Genomic DNA, 19,138 nt, shown 5'->3' with positions numbered 1-19,138 from the left:
GGTTTTTGAATTCCTTTTGGTTGAGTCCAAACTTCAGTAATTCATTCAGCTTTCTAATTTACTGAAGTATGCTGGGCAAACTTGGTTCTAAAATACTTCTGATAGAGAAAGCTGTACCCAGACCTGCTCAGTCATTTATTAGCTGCATACTGGATTTCTCTGTTGAGTACAGTGGATATTTTTCATGTGATCACAGATCACATGGAAAGCTTCTGACCCTTTTCAGTTCTCTGAAATAATTAATGTTTAATGTTAATAATACCTCTTTTTAATGTCAGAGCTGAACCTCTGATACATGCAATAGCTTTACTCATCCATCAGTTTTATCTTGTTTCCTTTTGCCTGTTGAGCCTTACTTGGAAACTTAGTTGACAGGTTTTGTGCTTGAAGACAACTTGTCCCAGGTAACTTTTTTGGAACCTTACTTTGAGGAAAATAGAAATAATATCTGCTTTAAAAGATTGCTCATAGACCAAGTATTTTAGTTAATCAGTTGGGGTTTTTTTTCCTGTTCTCATGGGTCTCCTGGCTTGAAGTAAACTTTTCTTTGTAACTGTTAACACAGGTTTGTTTTGGGTTCTAGGAAACATTCTCCATCATCCTGCTGATGTGGCAGTGAGCTCACTAGACTGTGATGCACAGTTCCTGGATAGTTAGGAAGGGTGGAACTTCTGTCAGACTTATGTGATGGTCCAGATAGCAACAGATGTCATTGCTGAGCAAAAAAGCTCTGAAACGTGTTGGGCTCGTGTGCTGTATTTAGATTGACCATGCTTTACATGGCTTCTGATAACCATGTGGGTTTTTCATTGTTTTTGTTCAGCTCTGACTTGGGTCAAGAATATAATTTCAAGCATAATTTTAACCTTGAATAATGTTTACTTGTAAGACAGTAGTGTAATCTAGCTCTAGCTAATTTTTTATGCGCATTGCAGGTTTACTTTAGAGATGGTATCTTAGGTTTCATACTCGCTGTTTCTTTGAATTCAGTTCTGTGCATTTGCTTGTAAAATACTAGGCTCACCTTATCAATCCACTTCTCTCAGGACCTGAGTTCTCTTGGTTTTCTTGTTCTAAAAAATCAAGACAAGCTAGACAATTGCTTCAAGTAAAATAGTGCTTTTTCTTGCTCCCCTCTTAGGTCTCATTCTCTCATCTGCTTTTCTTTTTTTTTAGTGAATGCTTTACCGGAGGAGCTAGTAATATTTACCTATTTTTGATCCAGTTATTTGTGTGCACATGCCTTTATGTAGTGGTAGTTTCCTGACTAGAGATTTCTTTTTGAACAGCAAAATTGTACAGTTCTCTGAGGCCTCTTCATATTTTTTTCTTAAAAAGATGATGCATTTTCAACAAATGTATTAGAGGTGCTCTAAGTTCCTGCATGCTCAGCTAAGTTTCTGAATCAGGGAGATGGTAAACTGCCTTTCCCAGCAGGAGCTATGTGGGGAGGAGGTGTTTGTAACCAATAAAGCAGTAAAATTTTAGAGAGGATGTCATGGAAGAGACTGAGACAAATGAATGCAGGAAACTGATTCGTCATGGACCATCCAACACAATAGCTCACAGAATATGAAAATCTCCTTCTGATGAGTTATAGGTCACTAAAATCTCTTGTGCTGGGAACAGATCACCCACAACATTTGTGAATAGACTCCCCCTACAACAGCGGAAATACTTCAGAAAGTCACATAACAAAGTGCTTCCCAGTTCAGCAACTTCTAAAGTAGAAGTAAACACTTCTTTTTCCATTTCTTACTCATTGCTTTCTCTTCTGGGAAACCCAGTACCTTAAAGATGTTAAAAAACGTTGCAGACCTCTTGTGCTTCCCATTTAAGTGTGTATTACTGGCAGTGTGTTGCAAGGCAGTATATTCTCATCATTTGGAGTAGGGTTGCAGAAGTGTGGAGCTCTATGTGGTCTGGAACAAACAGTGCGAGGACTCTGTGCCACCATTTAAACTGGGTGGTAGCAAATAACAGGGGAGATACTATCTCACAAAGATATTTTGAGCCTTGTTTGCCCACGAATCAAATACTTTTGAAGGTATGGAAGAGTCCTTATGTGCAAACCGTTCAACTCCCATCAACTTTTATTGCAAGCTTTGAGTTTCTTTTGTATTAAGAGTCTCCTACAACAGATATCTTTCCCAGCTTGGAGTTTCCAAGTGTCAGCCAGGATCTGATTGATTAACTGGAGTGTGCACTTACATGGGGTGAGCTTTCCTGCTTTGACAGTGCCAGCTGTATTATGAGTCTGCATCAGCCTTTCTCCTCTTGTGTCATATTTCCCTTAAAGCAGTCATGTGCTTGACAGAGCTGGATTGCATGGGGATAGCTGCACATTTTTGATGGCAAGGTGAAATCGAGAGCACTTGGCCTGGTGCCTTACATCGGAGACGTACCAGGTTCACTGATGTGGACTCATGCTTACCTCATAGCCCTATTACACCGAGTAATTGTGTGTGTGCATTGATAGCCTGCTTCAGGGCAAGTCAGCAGCAACCTCAACAGCAGGGGTACCCACAAGATTAACTCTCGCCAACAGGAGGTTTCTTTGGTATCTGCATCTAAAGGGAGAGGTTGATGTGGTTTGTTGAACTCATGCTGCAACAGGAGAAAATAAGCTCTGCTCCTCACCACGCTAACCCCTAATACTTGCTAGCTTCTACCCACTGCTGGGCTTTCTTCTACATTCAGATGACTATAGCAACTTAAATTCCTAGTATTACTAGAAATCTCTGTTTGGTCACTCTTGCCCAACTTCAAAGCTGTTTTGCCTTGACCAGCCCATTGTCTTTGCATTTATAGTCTCAACTGCTAAAGACTTGTCTGGGTGGCAGAAAGCCAAGAAATTACACCCTCATCTTGAGGATAACAGTCATAACACTAAAACCAAACAGATTACTTATGTGGGGAAGACAGTGTGCATCACAGTAGCTATGTCATAACTCGTGTGGGCTTTTCTAATGAGCATGAAGATTGCGTCTGTGCACGGGAGCTTACTTCAGTTAAGAAGCCAAACTAAGACTCTCTGTGCATTACAGCCGACATGCAGGAAGTTCATGTGGCGTAGGTAACGCACTATAAATGCACATCCTATTTTGTTGCTGACTAGCTTCCTGTGTACATGAGCCCTGAGTAGGGCAGAAAACTCCTAGTTTCTCATCTTCTAGATTTATTGCATGACCCTAACAGGCACTCATCTGAGCAGCCATGAAGGAAATCAAAGCTTGCTTCTTAGGTGGGGCTACATCCTTTTCAGGAAAAACACAGTGAAAGGCTGGTGAGGGAAGAGGTTTTTCTTTCTTTGCTCAGCGACAAGCCATCATTGCTGTTAAGGGGAGGGTGAGTTTAACTCTGGAAATCAAGGACCTTTGTGTTTTCTTTTTTAATTTTCTTTTTTCTGTCCAGACTGAGGGTGACTGAAGCCATAGTCCAAAACAAGAACCTAGAGTAATCTCCTCAATTCTATAAAAGACAGATAAAGAAAAGGAGGTCCATGCTCCACATTTGAATCTCTGCAAAATTGACAATATCAAACATGATTGTCCCACTGAGCAAATGACTCAAATGGCTGAAGAAATGAATCTAAAGTGTTAAATGTGTCTGGTATTTCCTGGGCAAGATCAATAGTAGGTTGAGAGTTAAGAGTAGATTGAGGGCTAGAAATTGTTTGACATACCTTTAGCAGCCTTCCTCGTTCATTGTGCTGTTATGTTGCAAATCAAGAACGTAGAAATCACCTATCTCTTTTCTAATTAACTCAGATCAGTGCTAGAAGTTAATAGCTGGCAAGATGATAATCTTGCAGTTTTATCACTGTAATTAGGTCATGAATTATGTTCTGTAGGATCAATAAGAGTTTTCCAAGTATTCCATCATTAAGGAGGAAAGATGTAATTAACTAATCTAGTCTGCCTTGCATTGGCAGCCAAGGGAAGGGGTAGGAGGGTATGAATATGATACTTGTGATATGAATGTAGCTGCACAACAATAATTCATCTGCCACAGAACACTGTAGAAAGCAACAAACTGTTCCTGGCAGTGTTTTCTTTTTCTTTCTTTCTTTTTTTTTTTTTTTAAATGTAGTAACAGGCAAAGAACAGTCTGAAGTGACAAGTTTGTCACTTGGAAGGCTGTGCTCCCCTGCAAGGCAATTAATTACTTAAGCAGAATATCTATAATAAAAATACTACCTTTGCATAAAAGCATAAGTAATGAGCAATGTCTAAATCGTGTGTTCATTTAAGGTGACGAGATCATTCACGGGAGACACCTGCTTGCTTTAATCTTTAGGAAAAATACATTGGGCAGTCTGTATCACATCACACAGCCCAGCTCCTATGCCAGGGCCACATCACATGCAGCACAGCTTGACTGTTCATGCAGGCTGTCAGGTGCCCCAAATGTGGGAGGCAGCAAAAAGCCAGGAACTTCTGAGACCAACATTGCTTGTTCACACTGGATTCGTTTGCATGCCCAAGACAGATCCTGCAGTGAAGCAGAATTGCTGTCATACCTGCCTTCAGTGGTTTTTGTGTCCCTTAGCTCTTGAAGGTATGTGGAATGTGTCTTGTGGCTCTCAGCCCATGAAAATTTCTCATAACAATCTGCATGGTTAAACTGCACCCGCTGTAAGCAGCGGAGTGTGATCCTGGTGCAACAAGAGTTCCTTCTGCTGGAAACCATAACCTCAGAGCATAAGCCATCTGCACCAGGATTACAATGCTACAGCTCATTCGTTCTGACACTACACTGGAGATGCAACTCCCAACTCCACCAGCTCATCCAGTTGAGGCAGATAAAATGCTGGAGCAAACTAGATCAGCATAGGGAATACAGCCTAGTAGTCAAAGGGGAATGACAGTTGTAATCCTGATCTTGCCATGGACTGACCTTGAGACAGACACTTTTCTGCTGAAGGATGTAATACTTAGCTGCCTACCTCTCGGGGTGCTAAGAAGCTTAATTAATGTTTGTGTAGTAACTTGGAGATTACCTAATAAAAGATGTTATATATTGGTGAAGTGTTGTTATGCCGTTTGTCCTAAGGTACGTATGTGGGTTAGCAGGAAGCGGAAGGTCGTGTCATGATGTCATTTGCAATTTCTGACTCAAATCTACATTGACGTCTTTCAAACCCTTCTTCTTCCTGCCTCCTGGAGAACTGTAATTCCTTCTTTTGTAGGACAGTGTGTTTTCTGCGCTTCACAGCTGAGCCAGGACGTAATCTGGGACAAAGACCTTCTCAATGAAGAACTGATTGAGATTCAGGGCATATAATGAAGATTACAAATGGTGGAGCAATAGACATACATGCAGTTTATTTCACAGTAGAGAATTTACTGACCTGCTTGTTGTTTCTTCGCACAAATTGAGAAGAAGATGGGTTGTTTGTCCTATGTTGAATGTCCTCTGTTCTGGCACAACTGAAAAGATGGTAGTGTGGGAATCTCAGCTTCGGATGGTTGTGTTTCTGAAAGGTGATTGATTAGAGCTGAAATAGCAAGTGGAGCCAAGAGAGCTCACCTGAGAGTCTTTTGAGAAGCTTTGGGCTCTCTCAAGAAAGAATAATTATTTTCCCTCTTAGGCTTAGGGTCCCGGAGACCAGGGAGTGCCTCCTGGGAGTTGGAGGACAAGGTAAAATGCAGCTTGCTGGAGTTAAGTGCTTGTATTTTTGTATGGCTGATGACTGGGGAGGAGGGTGCTTGGTTATTTGCTGTGAAAGTTGGAGAAAAAAGGCTAAAACCTGAGGCAGAGACAAGGAGAACAGAGGACAAGGAAGATGTATTCAGAGAGCACCTAGGCAGCATGTGAAGCTCTGGAAGGTTGATGCAGTGTGTCTCTTCTTGTATTCAAAGAGCAACAGGCTCTTCAGCTGTTGAAGTGCTGAAGTGTCTAATGTTAGTGGCCAGGGCTGCTGGGTTGAAATAAGTTACTGGTGAAGTTTTGTTTCTGGGGAAACGAAGCTGTTGTGTTATAAATCTGAGTCCTAAAGCATGGGGAATGGATCTGGCTTTCTTTGGATAAAATCTCAAAGATGCCGTTTCCCCTTCCATTCTCTCTCGCGTGCCATTTGCATGATCTGCAGTCTTAGCCAAAGAGTCCCTCCGACTTTTTTTGTGTAATGCTGCGAGTTTGTAAGCAAACGTGATAAGCCACTGAGAAGACCAGCAGCACTGCTCAGGAATGTGAAGTATTTCAAAGTGGCTCTTTCTAGAAGTGAAGCAGATTCTTTCTGTGTGGATCACAGCTCTTGCTGCATGGAGAAACTTTCCTCCCTTTCCTTGAATCAGTGGTGGGAGGCCCCGCAGGGGGAGAGGTCCACCTCTCACCTGTCCTACTGCCCTCGCTGTACTTTCATTGCTCTGTACCTCACCCCTGCTTTATTGTGCCACTTTTATTCAAATAGTCTTTAACAGCAACTGGTAAAATACCAACTTCTGCATGCTTAGAGTCTTCGGAGGAGGTATGTTTCGTCTTTGGAGTCACAATATGACTTTATACGCTGCCTCTCTAAACGGCCATAGAAGCAGCTGCGTTTACAGTGTCCTTCTGCCTGACCTCGGGTTTTATTTCCCTTGTGACAATCCTAGATTCACTGTTAAGCGCTGTTACTCCTGGGACACTTCACATACCGAGAGGGACAGCTGTAAATTAGAGCCAACTTCATTTCTTCCACTGGAGACGTTATCCCTTCAGGGACAGTTGCTGGAGGTGGTAAATAGTGCTTTTCCCAACATCCCGGGATTGTACAATTAAATAATAGGAAGGCTGTGTGCAATTTGTCTTCTTGGCCCTGGGGAAGAGGATAGCAATGGAGGCATGAGGCAGTTCTCTGCTGGCTCCGTCCAGACTTAGGTGGCAGTGGTTCACAGGGAGATCCTGGAAGGAGTAGCCTTGACCATGGAAGTTTGATTTATCTGTAAGGTTTCCAGAATGTATTTTGGGAGTGAAATTTCCAGTTTGTTGAAAATTATGATGTTTCTTCTGAGGCTTGTCCCAGCAAGTGTAGCCTGTGTTGTGTTATCATTGTGCTTTTGGTTCCCTATAGTGAGAGGTAACCTCATTGACAGAGCAGGTTAGCACAAAGTGTGCCTTTTGGAGCCCCTGATAAGAAACCTTGCTGGGTTTGTTAGCTTGGGCCCTCTGCAAGAGCTGCTGCTGCCAGGAGGAGACAGTGGCTGGTGCTGGGAGGGAGAAGCAGGGTTCAGCAGGTGGGGTGCTGCATGAAAGGCAGCACTGCAGGCCCAGTGTAGGGGAAGGAAGGACAGTCACAAGCTGTCAGATGTCTAAGGAGTGATAGATAGGGTTATGAAATTGGGAATGTAAGTAGGAGAGGGGCAGGGGACTACTAGGTAGAGAGGAGGAGGAGGAAATGGCTGTGAGTCTTGCCCAAAGGACGAGTTGGGAACCATTATTCCAGGACTGGAGTGCAGGACAGAAAACCAGTTTCCTTTATCTGAGACTAATGGGCTGTATGACGTGGACAAACTGGCCTACTTCCCTTTGCCTCAGTGATCCAGTCTGCAACTGAGTGACCTCACCTCTTGCCTTCCTATGTAAGAGCTTCCGTAGGCTCCCTGGGCACAGTTCATCCTTTTGACTTCTACCAGCAACTACTTCTCACTCACTTATCACTGAAAGCCTTATGCACCTTTGCTTATGGACCACGGCTGACCACATGTTTTCTGACAGGTTCAGAACTGGAAATCAGCAAATACAAATACTGACCTTCCCAGAATTTTCCTCTAAAGAGCTGGGATGTTCAACTGCGCTGCTGAACCTGATGTGCTTCTCTGCCAGTCCTGGTGTGAATGCTCCTTCTTGCCAGTAACATCAAGTTGCCTGCAGCACTGGCTGGGCATGGCCCACATCTCAGACAGCAGAGAGCTGGGAAGAAGCCAGGTGCTGTTACGAAACAAGTTGGCTGGCAACTGGGATCTTGATGGAAGGACTCGGAAGCGCAGAAAGGTGCATTGCTTTGGGGGATTAATGCCTGCCCTGGCTGGAGCTGCTCCTCACAACCATATTTGGACATATGACTTAATCCCGATCACTACCCAATCTGCCAGTAATAAACACGTAGATTTAATGCATTCCACCTGGGAGGAGAGGGCTCAGCCAAGAAGCTTCTAACTAGGTCACTGATGAGCAATCTTTCCCCTCCCTCTGTGTCATTTTTATTAATCACTTGAAAAATACGTTGAGTAATGATTGCAAGCAACTTGTCAAGCCAATTAAAAACAGAGAAAGGTAGGGCTGTGAAGCTGAAGACAAATGCTGTGCTGGTTTTAAATGAGTGTCTGTAAACCCCACTGACCTGTGAGTAATTACCTCCAAAAAAATTGGCAGCTGTATGTTTCTCAGTGTGAAGGCTTGTTTCTTCTGAATCCACAGGGCAAACAGTTCATTATGGTCCAGAGATGTATCACCAGAGCAAAATCGCTTTGAATCTGTCTTGTAACTGCCTTTAGTCTGGTTTGTCTATTAGCATATAGACTCTTCAGTAAGGGCTTGTCAAAGGGTTTCATACACTTTGAGCATTAAATAAAAATAATACAGAGCACTTACTAGGGAATTTAGTTTATGTAGATTGAACATAATGTCTTACAGCTTTAAATCTGTCCAACTAGAAGATAAATTGTCAAATCTTTTTATTTGATGATGCTGAACAGTGTCAGACTTTGAGGGAGAAAGAGCTGCTACGTAATCTCTCCATCTTCTCAGTTCAGTGTGGTGGGTTTCCCAGGAGTGGTTTCTCTAGGACCATTCATCTAATTCAGCTGTGCTTGCACTGGGGTTTTTTTTCTTTATATTTTACATGTGCCAACAATAAATATTTATACTCTTGTATTCCTTTAACTCTATATCTGTATTTTCTCTTCGTGAAATGTATGCCAGCGCTGTGGGTGCTACAAAACAACATTTTGGGAGACTGTTGCATAGTGTGTTAGATCCTGCTGTCCAGGATGTTTCTTCCCATCTGTTCCTGGCTCAAATCCTCTTCGATTTTAGTTGTTGATTTTGGTTACATTCATAGATTGAAATGAGATACTAAGGAGGGAGATACAAGTATGCCATGCTGCCTTCTTTTGCCTCTGCTGTGTCAACTGGGTGGCAATAACAAGTGGCAATTAGTTACACAAATAAGCTTTCCTGTAGGATAGTTGAGAGTGGCCTTTCTCTAAAACTACGAAACAAATCAAAAAGCACATGCTTTCCTCTTTCCTAAACGGTGTAACAGCCTAGGTATGTGGAGTGCTAGCACACTAGCCTGCCACTTCTTCAACATTAGATTCTTATTTTGTATCCCCTGTGGAGACTCAGGTAAGGGAAGGGGGCAGGAAGCATAAATCAGAGCAGGAGTTTTGTTTTCTGCTGATGCAAGGGACTTGTTTAAAGCCTCCTGCACTTGCCAGGCAAGAAGTAAAATTAAATTGTGATTTGCTCCATGCAGCTGTGGAGGGCTTTTCCTGCTCTCTGTCTTGTAACTCTGTTGCAGCTGTCACACAGTCAAACCCCCAGCTTCAAAGTTTCCTTTTTTCCCTTCCCGTGTAAGTTGTCTTATTTTTTCTGTGTAAGTATTTGCATGCCTGAACCCACCTGTGTCTTCTGTCCTCCAGAGTTAATGAACTCTATGTGGATGACCCAGACAAAGACAGTGGAGGTAAAATAGAAGTGAATCTGAACATCAGTTTGCCAAACCTGCATTGTGAATGTGAGTACTCCCTTTCACTTACCAATTTTCCTTTGTATTTTAAGTAACACTTGAAATGGGCCCAAAGTGGTACAGTGGCCCTTCTTCTGTAACAGGGTTAATGGAGATCAAGTAGCTGTAGCCTTTGCCAGTACCCCATCACTTTCTGTTCCAGGCCAGGACACCTGTTTTCTTGGACCCTGTGCTCTCTCTGCAGCCTGTGTTAGTGACTGACCTCCCTTGCTGGCCTCTTTCTAAATCTCATTTTCTTTTTTCATAGTGATCTTTTTGTCTCTGGGAACAAGAAGCTTCCCAAGTTTCATTCATAACTCTGAACAGACCAGCTAGTTGTTGGCTTTTCACAAATAACCTGGCTTGTCCACCTGAATTTTTTCTATTTTTGTAACTGAAATTGCAGTCATCTGTCAGATAGGCAGTCTGAAAAATTTGGTTATGAGGTTCTTTCTGAAGAGCTGCTATAACAATTAATATTTGACAAATTATGTTACTAGTACAGTTTAGTCAAATGTCAGGAAAAAAGATGTGGATTATTTTCCCAGTAAAAGCAGTGCATGCTTTTCCAATGCAGCCATCCTGATACTTATTTTGTTTTGATTTTTGTTTCCTCCCCTCCCACCCATGCAGTAGTTGGACTAGACATCCAAGATGAAATGGGAAGGCATGAAGTGGGTCATATTGACAACTCGATGAAGATACCTCTCAATAATGGGGATGGCTGCAGATTTGAGGGCCATTTCAGCATCAACAAGGTGAGTAGGAATGACAGTGGGTGAGTGTGTGCTGGCTGGGGAAATGCTAGCAAGATCCATTTGTAGAATGCTCATGAAAATCTGTGTATCAGTGTCTCTTCTGTAGCAAGGTTAAGTCTCTCAGTGCTGCAGAACATGGTGGGCAGAGGTGGCTGTGTAGTTAGACCCACAGAGAATGTGTTAGATCAGGCTTTTTCTTCATTCTCCAAAACAGGTAATTGAGATAGCATTGCTTAACAGCAGAGAGTGGCTCTGTTGTGGCCAGTGCTGTCTCTTTCAGTGCAGCAGCCTAATGTTCAGGGGATGTATGAACTCCCTGCAAATGCTGAATGGCTTCTATGTTTACTTGTCATGACTTTTGCACCTCCAAAATGTGACTCACTGTGCAGAGGTCTTTGGCAATGTCTCTATCCAAGTGCTCTTTTGTTCCGAGAGCCGCAGAATGACAGGAATGTTCCCTACTAGAGGCTGCCAGCATAACAGAAGTGGCTCCGTGCTGAGATGTTTGGAATACATGCACGCGGCCTCTGCGCATGCTTTGTTGGGATGCTCCGCTTCTGTCTCAAAGAATGAAAATCCAGGCCTGGAGGAGGCTCCTCTCTGGGATGGGTGTGTTCAGAATTGAATAATCTTGCTATGTAATGCTGTAGATGACTAGCTGGGGTGGGGGAGGCAGTGGTGGGGCCCACTGATGTCCTAAGAAGGGCACACCCTTTATTCACGCCTCCTCATGTACCACAGGCTACAAAATCCTACTTCCTTCTTTTCCTCCCAGGTCATGTTAAATCGCATCTAAAAATAACAGACAGAACCTCTTACTGATTCTATGGCATGGAAAGGATTAGGGACTTAAAAAGAGGATGTTTCTTTCCTTGCCTCTAAGCCACCAAGATTATTGGCAGCTGATAGTCCACAAAACAGAGAAAGGGTTTCTTGAAAGGTAGTTCTTGTTCTGTTGATTCCCAAAGCACAGAGCTGAAATACTTGGGGTTTTGTCTGCCAGATGTAGTGTGTTCTGCTCACCAAAGCAACTCAGAAGGGGGTTGCTGCATGTGGCAGTGAGGATCTCCCTTTTCAGCTTAATCTATGAAAGGCCACTAATTGTATTGTCTCATGTAATGGTGGGGACTGGTGTCAGAGGTAGACCCAGGACTTACAGCTCTGAAAACCTGAACCTCTCATGTATGAGCTGGAAGTCTTCAGTCCCTTGGCAGAAATTGTACGGCCTTCTGTATGAGCTGGTATCTGGAATGGGATGTGGCCAGGCTTTGAAACTTGACTAAAGGTTGCACTTGCGTGTTATTCTCAAACCTGAAGGGGGAGGACAAGGTATCAGTGAGATGATTGTGTGTACTACTTACTGCAGTCTGCCACCCTGTTTACTGAGCTGGTGCATGACACAGCTTGTGTCCACACCTGAAAGTGTTCCCAGGAGTGCACTGCTGTTCCTCAAGTAATTTAAATTAGCTTTCCTGAAAGCACATGGAACCGGCATGTGGCCTCCCATGGCCCTGCTGGTGAGGTGTTGCTGCAGAGAGCACAATGGGCACCAGTTGTATAACCATCCTCCCACTCTTGTCTTAGGCCATGTGAGATTGCTCCTCAGTGTTGCTTAATTTTCCAACCTTTTCTCGATAGGAAAAAATACTTGCACCCTCTGTAACAGCGATTGAGCTGAATCTGCTGAAAGACTTCATAGAGTAGAGCTAGCAACCTAAAAAGTGTGTGCATGCTAGAGTGATCCCATCAGAATGACACCAGTGCTCATTTTCTGTCTTGGAACTGAGTCCTTAGGTGACATCTGTATTTTTCAGAACTTTTGTATTTTCCTCTGTTTAGAAACAGAAAATCCTGTACTCGGGAGGGCTCTTGCCAGGGCTAGAAGCCAAAGATCTAGGTCAGTTTGTAAGGAGAGCCCCATGGGTTTTGGTGTTTTTTTTTCTCTTTTTATATAAAACTCACTATTACACACAATCTTCTCAAATGTGAGGTTGCTCATGACCAGTACTACAATAAGAATATATCCACAGCTTTCTTGGATTGCTCTGCAGCAGTGGGCCCATTTACAAATGCGAGATGTGGGAGTAAAATGTTAAGCAACAGTTTGTTGCCTGTCAAGAGACATGGATCTTATTTTAATAGGGATGAAAGACATAGCCTTAAGTGTTAGGAATCCCTAAAGTTGGGAGTGATCCACTCATCACCTCCTAGTCAGCAGCAGTAGCAATGTGAGAGTGCCAGACTCTGGGGCTGCGGGATGTTACCAGTCTCTGCTCTGTGCAGTGTGGTGGTGTTGGTCAAGTGCAGAAAGGTATCTTGGAGCGTTTCCCTGACGTGCTAGAAGTTGTCCACTGCTAAGTAGATACAGCCAGTCAGGCTGGATGGATCCAGGCATTTCTGTTTCGTATCACAGAGCCTAGCAATGCCTTGAGGGATAAAATGTGAAATCCTGTCTTCCTTGTCTTGACTAATTTTAGGTCCCTGGTAACTTTCACGTGTCAACACACAGTGCCACTGCACAGCCTCAGAATCCTGACATGACTCACATCATCCACAAGCTCTCATTTGGGGACAAGTTACAGGTGAGTTTTCTCTTCCCTGAAAATTCCCTGGCTCTAGGGGAATGAATGCAATGAGAGTGACTTTAATATTAGACACTTTGGTTTTATGTAAGGGCCATGTACAGTGTGGGAAGGACATAAAAAAGGACTGCCTGGATAAGCAAGCCCATCCCTTGCATTCATGCAAGGAAGACTTTGCAGACTGTTTACATGCCAACACTTCAGGAAGGAGCAGTGTTCAGTCATAGAGTAACTTTTCTGTTTTCATCTGAAACTGAAAGTACTTTTGGAAAACTATGTGGCTGTCTTTCTGCAGAGAGTAGAAATGAGGATTTGTGGCTTTGCAATATCCTGTACGGTACTATTTTCAGTATTAATACAGCAAACGAATCTTGACTGCCTTTGCAGAGGAGCAGTGAGTGTACTAAGGGAAGATGTGTGCTCGCTACTGTCTTTACCATGGCACCAGTCAAGTTCTTTTTAATTCACTTCACTGTACCTGTATAGTAGACACCTATTAGTCAAATTTGTTCTATGAAACACTAGACTTAGAACTGCCAGTTCCCTGCTGGGAAGAAGCTGAATGTGTGCACTTGCCCAGTGGATAGAGTTTCACCAGGTGTTGCAAGTTATGTAATAATTCCTGATTTCTCAATAAGGACAGATTACAGCACTTCTCTAGCCTACTTCCAAGGAGCTAGCATCATAGGTGGGAGTTATATATGTGCACACCCAGTTTGCGACTCACCCTAAACACTGCTTACCCACAGTCTCTCTGTAATCTTCTTTCCTCAGCACAGACGTCTCATTAGTCTGCTTCTTGTACACCCACTTCCAAAACCCTTTTTCATGCTAACAAGTCTAAGCATTGCTTTGTAGTCTTCTGATTCTGCTCCCGGCTTCTTTTAGGAAATATCTTGTGTGGGAACGCTGAAATATTAGCATATAAATAAGCTTGGCTTAATGTCTGTAAAGCACACCGAGATTATGAAAAATATTAGGTAAGTGCTAATAGGGAGTTCTACAGTTTGCGTGGGAAATCAGTGCTTTAAGGTAGCGTTCCCATTGTTTTATCATGGAGTCTTTGAGTAATGGAGCTGAAGTGCGAATCAGCATGAATGAGATGAGAAGCCTGGACAGTTGGGGGCAAAAGAGCAAGCATCTTCAGTTCTGGTGGTGAGAAACCTGTCTAGCAAACACGTAGTTGGCTCCTGATTTGGACAAGTTCTGATTAGTGTTTTCAAAGTTCAAAATAACTACTCATCATTTCCATACACAAGAATGGAGCATGTAGGTGCTGCTGATCCTGTTGTCAAACATGAGTTCAACAGCACAAATTAAAGAAGGATATGTTCACTAAACAGGTGCTACCAAGACTCAGCAAGCAGTGTAGAGAGCCAGCAAGTACAGAGAACTTTAAATCTATCAAGATACACCTTTGAATATTTTAGGTTGTCTCCACCTGCTTTGATGTAATTTATGCTTGTATTTCTTCAAGAGAGTGAGTTGCTTCTCATTCATTTGTCATGTGCTGGGGTTTAGTTCTTTTTAGGTTGTTACCAGCTCTGTTAGTGATCTACTAAGGTACCTGCTGTGTTCTCCAGAAAAAACAGTCTGATTTGAAATAGAGATTTAAATCTCATCTGGCACTGAATGAGCTTCGGTTCTTCAACGGTAGTTCATGCACAACAGTGGCAGATTCTTTGTAGATTTTTTTTTTCCTCTCATGTAGATGAGACCAGAATTCAAACCAGTGAGGTTCTTGCATGTCAAGTAATCCAGCAGAGATGTGGAAAGTTGGAGACTATACCTCTTTAATCATAGAATTCTCTTGAGTGCTAGATCATGGTGTTGAATAATGCTAGTTTTAACCTTGTGAGAGGTCTTGTCTTCCCTTAATAGTTGGTTGGAAGTTATTTTAGCCTGCTGTTTGAGTTTGCCTGAGTTACATGTCCAGGTATATGTCTTTGTATGTGTTTGTAGAGGTTAAAGCCTAGGGTGTTCCAAGGCTTTGGCAAGCATCTTTTTGAGGTCCATGTTGCAGGAGAATAAAGTATTGGCACTGTTAAACCACTGACTAGCCTCCCGTGCTGCTACTCCAAGCACTAGATTTGGCCTTGGTACCACAGGACAGTCCTGAGAATGTCTGGCTAAACAGGCTTGCTTAAGTGCTCTGTTGCAAAGCAATTTTGTTACTGTGGCCAAAAGCTTAGTCCTTGATGAAGTCCCTCCAGGTACTTAATGAGGTACAAACAAGTATGTTCCCCCAAGGAACACACCTGTGCACTTTGTAGAGCAGATTAATTAACAATCTGTGGACAGCAAGTATTGTAATGGGAGACCAGAATATTCCACAAGGAAAATCATGGTAAAACTTCAGACTGGTAGTTACAAATGCCATCCATGTTGCAAAGATGAGAGAGGCAGATGCACCAAAGGACCTGATGGCACAGGAACAGGCAGATGTGGAGATGTCCGGGGGCTTTGGATTTTTTCTTGGATGAGATGTTGGGGGATATGGTATAGGGGAGAACTTGTAGAGTAGGGCTGATGGTTGGACTTGATGATCCCAAGGGTCTTTTCCAACCTGAATGATTCTGTGATTCTGCTTTGTCTGTGTGGAAGCTCTGTAACTCACAGCTTTGCAAACTGTCTATAGAGATGCAGAGCAGACAACTTTTACGTATAAACAGAAGTGTGGATGCTGGGGAGCCAAGAACAAGAATGTAGATCCAAATATACAGGCAACTCACAGGAGAGATACAGTTGTTTGCTGAGTAACCACTCAAATATTTACTGTTAGTGTTTGAAGTAGACCTTAAAGTCTCTGGCCTACATATGCTCTAAGAGACTTCTCAGCTGTATCAAGAATGCAACTTAATACTGTAGCCCAGTCCAGGGGCTTCTCTTTCTTCATATGCTTTTTACAAGGAGTAAATAATATGTACAGTCTGCATGTGTAGTTCGGAAACGGTTGGTGTTGTGTAAAATATTTGAAATGCCAGCAGACTGAAAAGCACTATAGCAGGTTCAGCTGTTGCTTTTGCTCTGTGCTTGTTACCAGCACCTTGCCAATTGAACTTGCTGATGATTTTGTCTCTCTAAAATTTCCTTTCTCGGGAGAGAAATGGGTTCAGATGCTGCTCCCTCCAAAGCATCATCCACTCTGTAGCATTCAGAACAGGGAAAGAGCCATTAGGATGTGACAGATACATCCACATACATATCAGTTGTTGAGAGGGTCTGGGAAGGAGATTGCATTGCCCTCTTGGTGAGGTGAAACTGTCACACCCATGACCAAATACTTCTTCCAAACTCTTCTTCCTGTTGTCTAGCTTAAGGTCAGGATTTTCTAGGTTGTGGAGTTATTTGTCCTTTCTATATAGCTTACTGTACATTATGTGAATGATGCAACCTCTATCTACAGCTGTTGCTGTGGGGTTTTCCCTGTCTAGAGAGTTCACAAATTGATGGTTCTGTTGGTGGACATCAGACTCCAGATCGTAGTATGTGGAAGGCATGGGATGGAAATCCTGTTATTCTGGGCTAACAGATACTTGCATGCCTGAGACCAGCTGCAGGAAAAGTTGAATGGATGGCAGTGTTGGCATGTGTCCTTCCCATCTCCAAGGGCATATTGTGCATGGTGTGAAAGCTGGGCTAATATGTTAAAGCTGTACAAGCCCAACTGTTCTGACATGAGCTACCTTTACAGGAGAACTCTTGAGTTTTAACCTGAACATGACTCCCATTTATTTCCCTTTCAGCATGATAAATTAATTTCAGTTAACTATGCAAAGCTCTTGAGAAATTTAATTGTGAGATATTTCCTAACAGGCCTCTTCCAACTGCAGTTCCTTTAACTTTGGAGTGGTTTTGGAGTTTCATCTTGTAAGACATTGTGAAATCAACTTTTTTACTTGGAACTAACCTTTGTGATGATGGTCACTGAAAGATGTTTCAATTAATCTTTTACTGGGTTGACGCTTTGTTTTTGGAAAGGTTGAAACAGGTTGATCTCCTTGTTACAGGATAGGATAGGAAAGCAAAGATCAAGAGTACCAAGTCAGAGCATAGTTTCTTCATATAACTTTTTGCTTTCCAGGTCCATAACGTTCATGGAGCATTCAATGCCTTGGAGGGAGCAGACAAACTCAGCTCAAATCGTATGTATTCTTGGTGATTACAGGTCTTAGCCACTCTCTGCAAGAGGGAAAACAGGGCCATTCATGCAACACTGGTGTATCCAGAAGTCTTTAATTTGCCTCTTTAACCAAAATGATCCAGACATTGCTGACTGACGTTTTCTCCATAGAGAAGGCTTAGCCCAAAAGGTCCTTTGGTTCTTTGCAGCCTTGTCTCCAGCAGTATGACTGACTCAGAACTATTGAGTCTTTTATCCATATCCTATTCCTGTAGTTTCCCTTTGTTGCTGTCACCACCACCAGAACTTCTCCTTGTTCTGTGTTCCAAGTTAGCTCTTACCTTAAGTTTTACCCTGTGGCTGGAAGGATAGACATTTTCATTGCCTTTCTTTATGATCAGCAATACAAAAAGAAATTTCCAGTGCTTGCTACAATTCAGCGTAGTTTTGCTCCTTCAAGCATTCAGGCTCCTGAATGGTATCGGTCTTGTCCACTTCTTGGAACAAAATTTCTATCAGTGTTCCTGAAGCAAGACAATAGTGGGTTTTTTTTGTTTTGTTTTGTTTTGTTTTGTTTTTTTCCTCCAGGAGCCAAATGTCATTGTGTTAGAGTTGACCAAAGGATCATGCAGATAAATAATTTAGAACTCTGCTTTAGAACTGTTTCAACAGACGCAAAAAATGGCACAAGCCATTTAAATAATTGACAAAAAATTTAATAATTGTTAAGCAGCTGTAGGAGAAAGAAGAGGAAGAAAGATGGGTGCACAAGAAATGGGACTAAACAGGTTGTGATGCCTCAGCTGCTTGTCAAAAGAAGCTCAGTGAGCTGTAGCTCTAACCTGAGCTGGTTCTTGATTTAACCAGGACAGCTTTTTTGTGGTACTGACAAATCTTACATTTATAGTTGCAATCAGTTAGGAAGGTTCAAGTGACCTAAACTCATCTCCAGGAGTTGTGATATTACAGAAGTCTTAGAATGGTGGGCAGGTTTGATGTCATCCAACTACCTTACAAAGTTTTGTACAAAGGACATAAATGTAGGATATGAAAGTGTCACTTTGTCACAGATCCTGAGATAAGGAGGAGGGCGATACATTTTCTGTGACTGACTTGGGGTATTTTTAGTTGATTTTGCACATTTACCTTGAAACATTGTGTAGGCTGTGATTTCTTTCTCTGAATGCTAACGTGTACTTCCCTTTCCTTTCCTGACCACAGCTCTTGCATCTCACGATTACATATTGAAGATAGTCCCGACGGTGTACGAAGACATGAGCGGCAAGCAGAGATACTCATACCAATATACTGTAGCAAATAAGGTAAAGAAGGTGGTAGTTCTCAGAGAAGCTCCTTGTTGCAGCCCAGTGGATGCATGGAGGATCTTCAGTCATCATCCCTCCTCCCTCTTGCTCCTCTGCTCTGCAGCCACGTACATTTGTTTGTAGGCGAGCAGTAGCCTCTGCTGGGAGAAGGAGGAACTGAAGCTCTTCAGTGTGGGGCTTCCTTTGCTCCTGTGCTGGCGTTTTACCAGGGTTGGGATTGTGAGGGCTTGTCAGAGCAGATGGTGGTATTGTTTTAATGCTAAAGAAAGGTGTTCTTACTCTTGACTTTTTCATATGTCAGTTTAACTGATATAGATTTTTACATATTGTATAGAAAGTTTTTACCACCTGTAGGAACTTTTGTGATTTGTGTCAGTGTGCATCTGGATGGAAACTGCAATCCAACTGAACATACAAAACAGCACTTACATGTCGTTTTATTAATAAAACAGTCTCAAGTGTGATGGATGTATCAAAGAAGTTCACAGAGCTTTTAGCTTTTTAACAAAGGTTAATTTCAGATATTAATCCACTGAACCTGCAGCAGCAGATACGTACTGGTTGATTATTTCACAATGCCTACTTTATTATAATAGATTATGATAATTATTGTAACTTCATAATTATTAAATTAA

At 42.5% G+C, this 19,138-nt stretch overlaps 1 protein-coding gene across 1 annotated transcript in view; it reads left to right on the top strand.

Annotated features, from left to right (window-relative positions):
* ERGIC1 (endoplasmic reticulum-golgi intermediate compartment 1) overlaps nt 1-19,138 on the top strand; it is a 42,432-nt gene that overhangs the window by 13,257 nt on the left and 10,037 nt on the right. The window contains exons 5-9 of the mRNA XM_026858538.1: nt 9,630-9,724; nt 10,349-10,473; nt 12,951-13,055; nt 17,140-17,200; nt 18,400-18,500. Coding sequence (XP_026714339.1) covers nt 9,630-9,724; nt 10,349-10,473; nt 12,951-13,055; nt 17,140-17,200; nt 18,400-18,500 — 487 coding nt within the window. The remainder of the gene's footprint in view (nt 1-9,629; nt 9,725-10,348; nt 10,474-12,950; nt 13,056-17,139; nt 17,201-18,399; nt 18,501-19,138) is intronic.

Source organism: Athene cunicularia, assembly GCF_003259725.1.
Source record: "Athene cunicularia isolate RWA chromosome 13 unlocalized genomic scaffold, athCun1 chr13_part1, whole genome shotgun sequence".
Taxonomy (NCBI): domain Eukaryota; kingdom Metazoa; phylum Chordata; class Aves; order Strigiformes; family Strigidae; genus Athene; species Athene cunicularia.
This window is presented reverse-complemented; position numbering and strand designations above follow the sequence as displayed.